Here is a 7,465-nt window from a genome sequence, read left to right on the forward strand (position 1 = left end):
TCTAAACTTCAGATTTCAACTGTAGTTCAGTTACCTTTGCTTTCTTGGGTACAGGAACAATGGTGGCCATCTTGAAGCATGTGGGGAAAGCAGACTGGGATAGGGAGCGATTGAATATATCCATAAACACACCAGCCAGTAAAACCTCTTCCTGACAATGTCCAATATGTATGGGTGGTTCCAATTTGGTTTTAAGCACTTTTTGACCACACCCCTTTTGATTTCAACAAACTTTCCATACTCTTTCTTATCTTATATATAATATGTATGTTGTGCCTTAACCGATGGCGGTCACAAGACAAACACCCCAGATGATGTAAAATAGGGTCTAAGCTACAAGATATGCGGAAAATGGAAACAAATCTGAGTTTGACCTGAAAGGTTAAATTACAATTTTTATTAAAAACATTTTTTCTAACACAACCGTTTTATCTTTTCCAGCGATGCAGACATGGATTTCTCGTCGTATGCAAAATGGGTCAACTTTGGGCACCTTAATCTCCTGAATGTGTTGGGATTCAGGTTCAAAAAGTCACTTTCTGACCACTTCCACCATAGGCAAATATGTATGGAAAGTTTTGTTCAAATGAAAAGTGGTGCGATTAAAAAAGTCATTAAAATCAAATAGAACAACCAATATGCACAGTCTTAATCATCAACTGATCTCTAGCTTCATTGACTTTTTGGATTGAAATCTAACAATTTGCTGTAATTGTTCTGCTTTTCTCTATGCAACAGGCTCCTCTGCTGTCAAAGAGAGAGAGAAGGATCTCAAGCAGTGACAAGCTGGTGAGTGTCTTATAGGACCTACTAGAATCCCATGGTGAGAGATGGACTGAGGATCTGAGAGACGATATGCATCACGGTGGCCAGCGCCACGGAGACTTGGTGGTCTTAGGGGGAAAACACTTTTTCTCAGCCAGTATGGAAGAAAACAGGTATGCTATAGTATAGCATATAAACTGTTATCATATTGATACAGGCCTAATTTTACGTTCTGTATGGGTTTAGTGTGTGTGTGTTTATTCCAATGCATCTGTTACAGGTCCAGATTTGTGGCCAGCAGTGGCCCAAGCACTGGTTGCAGAACATGTGGCAAAGATAGCTTGAATCTCCAAGGGTGGATTAAGAACTCCGGTAGTGACCATGCTAGTTGGAGAGGACATGTAGACAACAATATCAGGTAATGACTCCTTTAACCCTTTCAATGACATCACTACCAGTATTCTTTAAAAAAAATGGTACCAGAAGTGTTACTTTGTAGTCTCAATGGAATAGTTGCATGTTATGTACTACAATTGTTGTGTCATGTTTTACAACTTTCTTTGAGGGATGAGTTTGATGTGACCAGGTGTGCATGTTCTCTGCTGGCAACATCACAGAGAAGCTCAGGGTTGCCTCATTCAACTGCAGTGGGGAGACTGTGGTGGATTTATATGCAGGTAAGAAAATACATCTTGTATATATCTGTGTATATTATCCATGAATTACAGAAAATATTCATAATCTATGCATAATTTAGCACTATAGGATTATATTGTTATTCCTTATATTGTTATTCTTTATTAGGTATTGGCTACTTAACTATCCCATTCTTGGTGCATGCGAGGGCCAGCCATGTTCATGCTTGTGAGTGGAACCCAGATGCCGTGGAAGCCCTGCAAAGAAACTTGGGAGTTAAATGGAGTGTGGCATCACTGCACCGACCACAAGAGACAACCGGCAAGTAAGGAACAACATCTTTATACTGGAGATCAGAACTCAACCAGTTTATGTGATCTGAGAATAATCGTTTTGGGTGTTTTTCCAGCTCCCATTGTGTAACCTGGCTGACCGGGTGAATTTGGGTCCAGCTCTGTGGGTGGCTGGCCTGTTGCCTGTCGACTACTGAGGAAAAGGACCGGTGGCATGTTGCATATTCACCAGAATGTTACCGCACCACATCATATTACAGACTGTGACACTTCCTCTGTTCCTGTCATGGAGAGAGTGGACATTTCTGGAGGAGACCAAGAAGAGGTGTCTCCTAAGGGGAGTGACAGAGAAGTTTGGGGTGCCTGGACAAAGGACACAGCCATCCACATTGCCTGTCTACTGCAGGACATCCTTCTGGACTGGCGTCCAGCACATTGAGCATGTCAAGTCATACGCACCTCACATTCACCATGTAGTACTATTCTTAGAATGCAGGCCACTCTGAGGAGACAAAATACAGGACTGTAGCATGACTCTTATTTGTGTAGTCGTACCAGTGGCGGACTGGGACCAAAAATCACCCCTTTCTAACACACCGGCCCATTTTTTTCACCTTGAGGTCCCCATTATTAGCAAGATAATGAGAATTTTGCGCTAAAAACCCAAATTAGACAGGCCCACTAGGCTAAAAATGGACCAGTCCATCTGGCGTACTCTGCCATTTGTGGCTATTAATAAATTGTTGCACACTAATTTAAATTAATCAGAATTTAGTTTTTTTTTTAAAGAAAAACATGGTTTATAGGTTTATACAATGTGAAAATGAAACTGTTGTTTACCGGTTGTTGTACAACTGATTTTACAAATGTTTATACATGCAATGACTCTGGCTGCTTTGTGTGATGTACACTGCTCAAAAAAATAAAGGGAACACTTAAACAACACAATGTAACTCCAAGTCAATCACACTTCTGTGAAATCAAACTGTCCACTTCGGAAGCAACACTGATTGACAATACATTTCACATGCTGTTGTGCAAATGGAATAGACAACAGGTGGAAATTATAGGCAATTAGCAAGACACCCCCAATAAAGGAGTGGCTCTGCAGGTGGGGACCACAGACCACTTCTCAGTTCCTATGCTTCCTGGCTGATGTTTTGGTCACTTTTGAATGCTGGCGGTGCTTTCACTCTAGTGGTATCATGAGACGGAGTCTACAACCCACACAAGTGGCTCAGGTAGTGCAGCTCATCCAGGATGGCACATCAATGCGAGCTGTGGCAAGAAGGTTTGCTGTGTCTGTCAGCGTAGTGTCCAGAGCATGGAGGCGCTACCAGGAGACAGGCCAGTACATCAGGAGATGTGGAGGAGGGCAACAACCCAGCAGCAGGACCGCTACCTCCGCCTTTGTGCAAGGAGCAGGAGGAGCACTGCCAGAGCCCTGCAAAATGACCTCCAGTAGGTCACAAATGTGCATGTGTCTGCTCAAACGGTCAGAAACAGACTCCATGAGGGTGGTATGAGGGCCCGACGTCCACAGGTGGGGGTTGTGCTTACAGCCCAACACCGTACAGGACGTTTGGCATTTGCCAGAGAACACCAAGATTGGCAAATTAGCCACTGGCGCCCTGTGCTCTTCACAGATGAAAGCAGGTTCACACTGAGCACGTGACAGAGTCTGGAGACGCCGTGGAGAACATTCTGCTGCCTGCAACATCCTCCAGCATGACCGGTTTGGCGGTGGGTCAGTCATGGTGTGGGGTGGCATTTCTTTGCGGGACCGCACAGCCCTCCATGTGCTCGCCAGAGGTAGCCTGACTGCCATTAGGTACCGAGATGAGATCCTCAGACCCCTTGTGAGACCATATGCTGGTGCAGTTGGCCCTGGGTTCCTCCTAATGCAAGACAATGCTAGACCTCATGTGGCTGGAGTGTGTCAGCAGTTTCTGCAAGAGGAAGGCATTGATGCTATGGACTGGCCCGCCCGTTCCCCAGACCTGAATCCAAGTGAGCACATCTGGGACATCATGTCTCGCTCCATCCACCAACGCCACGTTGCACCACAGACTGTCCAGGATTTGGCGGATGCTTTAGTCCAGGTCTGGGAGGAGATCCCTCAGGAGACCATCCGCCACCTCATCAGGAGCATGCCCAGGCGTTGTAGGGAGGTCATACAGGCACTTGGAAGCCACACACACTTGACTTGTTTTAAAGACATTACATCAAAGTTGGATCAGCCTGTAGTGTGGTTTTCCACTTTAATTTTGAGTGTGACTCCAAATCCAGACCTCCATTGGTTGATAAATTTGATTTCCATTGATAATTTTTGTGTGATTTTGTTGTCAGCACATTCAACTATGTAAAGAAAAAAGTATTTAATAAGAATATTTCATTCATTCAGATCTAGGATGTTATTTTAGTGTTCCCTTTTTTTTTGAGCAGTGTATTTTTGTTTCTACCTTCTTGCAAGTTGTGCTGTTGTCTGTGCCCAGTAATGTTTGTTCCATGTTTTGTGCTGCTGCCATGTTGTGTTGCTACCATGCTGTGTTGTCATGTGTTGCTGCCATGCTTTAGGCAGTGTTGTGTTGTCACTCTTGTCATGATGTGTGTTTTGTCCTATATTTGCATTTCTTACAAAAAAATGTTATCCCAGCCTCATCCCCGCAGGAGGCTTTTTGCCTTTTGGTAGGCCGTCATTGTAAATAAAAATGTGTTCTTAACTGACTTGCCAAGTATAGTAGCCTGTATGATGCCTCTCTGGGGACACATTTGTAAAATGTCTTTATAAATATTGTAACCATAGGAATAAATATTTGCATAAAATAAGGGCTACTAAGCCTACTGTATAATCACACACACAAAAAAATGTTTTTTTTTCTTCAATAGCTAACTTGAAATTCTCTTGATTTACCAAAGCCAAACATTTTGAATTGGTTGCAGTTCAAGTGAACGTATATAAAGACTCCCACATCACTGTAGTAGGCTGCTACAGACTGCCCTCGGCTGCTACAGACTGCCCTCGGCTGCTACAGACCGCCCTCGGCTGCTACAGACCGCCCTCGGCTGCTACAGACCGCTCTCGGCTGCTACAGACCGCCCTCGGCTGCTACAGACCGCCCTCGGCTGCTACAGACCGCCCTCGGCTGCTACAGACCGCCCTCGGCTGCTACAGACTGCCCTCGGCTGCTACAGATCGCCGTCGGCTGCTACAGACTGCCCTCGGCTGCTACAGACCGCCCTCGGCTGCTACAGACCGCTCACGGCTGCTACAGACTTCCCTCGGCTGCTACAGACCGCCCTCGGCTGCTACAGACCGCCCTCGGCTGCTACAGACCGCCCTCGCTGCTCAGACCGCTCTCGGCTGCTACAGACTTCCCTCGGCTGCTACAGACCGCCCTCGGCTGCTACAGACCGCCCTCGGCTGCTACAGACCGCCCTCGGCTGCTACAGACCGCTCTCGGCTGCTACAGACTTCCCTCGGCTGCTACAGACCGCCCTCGGCTGCTACAGACCGCCCTCGGCTGCTACAGACCGCTCTCGGCTGCTACAGACTTCCCTCGGCTGCTACAGGCCGCCCTCGGCTGCTACGGACCGCCCTACGCTTTGGGAGACGAACTTAACTCTCTTTCTGATGTCCTGCACAAGTTAAATGACTCTGAAGTCATTATTTTAGATTTGAACTGAAACATGCTTATATCTGTATCAGACTCTTTTAAAGATCTGTGTAACTCTCTGAATCTCACTCATTTAATTAATGTGCCTACAAGACCAAATCCCAACACTATTGGACATTATTCTAACGAATACACCTCACAAATACACATCGACCTAGATATTCTGTAATGATGTCAGTGATCACTGTGCAATTAATTGTGTTAAAAATACAAAAATGACCAAAGCCAAACCCTGTTATATTTTTAAAATACATTTTAGACAGTTTGATGAGCAAGCGTTCTTACTTGATCTGTACCACAATATTGACAGAGTAAGTCTGATTCCCAATGTTGACACTGCCTGGGACTATTTTTATATGAAATCTGTGTCGATTTGCAATAAACATCCCCCTGTGAAGAAATATAGATTCAGTGGAAGGGACAATCCCTGCTTTTCAGATAACTTGGCAGAATTAATTAGAAAGAGAAATATCTCTTGGGCTCAAGCTAGACATACAAATTCTCCTGTTGACTGGGCCTCCTTCAGAGCGCTAAGAAACAAATGCACTGGATTGATCAGGAAGTCCAAATCAGATGACTATTTAAATGCAGTCACAGAGAACCTAAACAAACCTACCATGTTCTGGAAGCTAATCAAATCAGTGTCAGGTTCTAATGTATCCTCTGGCCTTCCTGACCATTTAATGATAGATTCTAATGAAGTGAAGGATAAAGCAGATATTGTAGGATTTTTAACAAGCACTTCATATCTGCTGGTTCAGTTTTTGATAATGGTGTGGCCCAGGCCTCAAATGTAAGCTCTGTTACAGTCAACTATGATATGGGCCCTCATGTGAACCATTTTAACTTTGAGCCTGTTTCTTATACTGAGGTCTATAAAGCACTAAAGACAATAGACACTAAAAAGTCTGCAGGTCCAGACAATCTGGATCCCTACCTCTTAAAGATGCCAGCTGGTACTATTACTGAGCCTGTGGCTCATATTTTCAACTTGAGTCTCTTGACCAATTCCATACCCAGCATTTGGAAATCAGCTTATGTTCTCCCACTGCTAAAGGGTGGAGATCCCTCCGATGCTAATAACTATGGTCCTCTCTAAACTCCCTATCCTGGCCAAAGTCTATGACTCCCTAGTGAACTTAGTTAAAAAACTTCTTAATTGAAAAGAACATACTGAGCGGGGTTCAGTCTGGCTTTAGATCTGGGCACATCACCACAAATGCAGCTATTGCAGTGGCAAATTACATCATGAATGGACTTGATAAAAAGCAACATTGTGCTGCTCTGTTTGTGGATTTATCAAAGGCCTTTGATTCAGTTGACCATGAATTGTTGCTAGTTAGACTCAGAAACATTGGTCAGAGTGAAGGGGCAGTAAATTGTTTTTGGAACTTTCTTTCTGACAGAACACAATGTGTATATACTGACAATCTAGCAGTCTAGCTTTCTTGAGATTAATAGAGGTGTGCCCCAGGGTTCCATTTTAGCTCCTGTGTTGTTCTCAATTTTTATTAATGATTTGGGAAATGGGATGCAACCAGCAAAGTTACATCTATATGCAAATGATACATATATCCATGTGCTCCTTCTCTGGTTCAGGCTGTTGAAGAGCTCCAGACTGCTTTTCAGTCACTATCGTCTCAAACTGGTCTTGAACAAAAAACTAAATGAATGACCTTTACCAGAGCTAGAACTCTGCCAGAGAACGTTAGCATTGTCACATCTGGTGGCTTATCCATTGAAAAAGTATAATCCTACAAAAACCTAGGTATTTGGTTGGATGACAAGTTGTCCTTTAATGTTCATGTGGATAATCTTGTGACAAATCTTAAATTGAAATTGGGTTTTTATTTTCGTAATAAGGCTTGCTTCCCGCTTATGGCTAGAAAGAAGCTTGTTCAGGCCACTTTTCTCTCTGTAATTGATTATGGTGACTTGTTGTATATGCATGCAACCTCCTCCGTCTTACAGAGACTGGACTCTGTTTATCATGCATCCTTGTGCTTTATTACAAATGCCAAGTCACTCACCCACCATTACACATTGTACCAAATGGTAGGTTGAACCTCACTTTATAATCGCATGAAGATACAT

General features: G+C 44.0%; 1 protein-coding gene across 1 annotated transcript; it reads left to right on the plus strand.

Annotated features, from left to right (window-relative positions):
- The first annotated feature begins 638 nt into the window (after positions 1-638).
- trmt12 (tRNA methyltransferase 12 homolog) lies at positions 639-2,448 on the plus strand. Its single transcript, XM_064972664.1, is given in 13 exon segments — positions 639-645; positions 815-897; positions 899-938; positions 1,046-1,159; positions 1,162-1,183; positions 1,331-1,352; positions 1,355-1,442; positions 1,570-1,673; positions 1,675-1,712; positions 1,714-1,726; positions 1,811-1,847; positions 1,850-2,108; positions 2,110-2,448. Coding segments are annotated over 13 exon segments (918 nt in total). The 3' UTR covers positions 2,201-2,448.
- Positions 2,449-7,465: the final 5,017 nt, after the last annotated feature.

This window comes from Oncorhynchus masou, chromosome 9, assembly GCF_036934945.1.
Source record: "Oncorhynchus masou masou isolate Uvic2021 chromosome 9, UVic_Omas_1.1, whole genome shotgun sequence".
Lineage (NCBI taxonomy): Eukaryota > Metazoa > Chordata > Actinopteri > Salmoniformes > Salmonidae > Oncorhynchus > Oncorhynchus masou.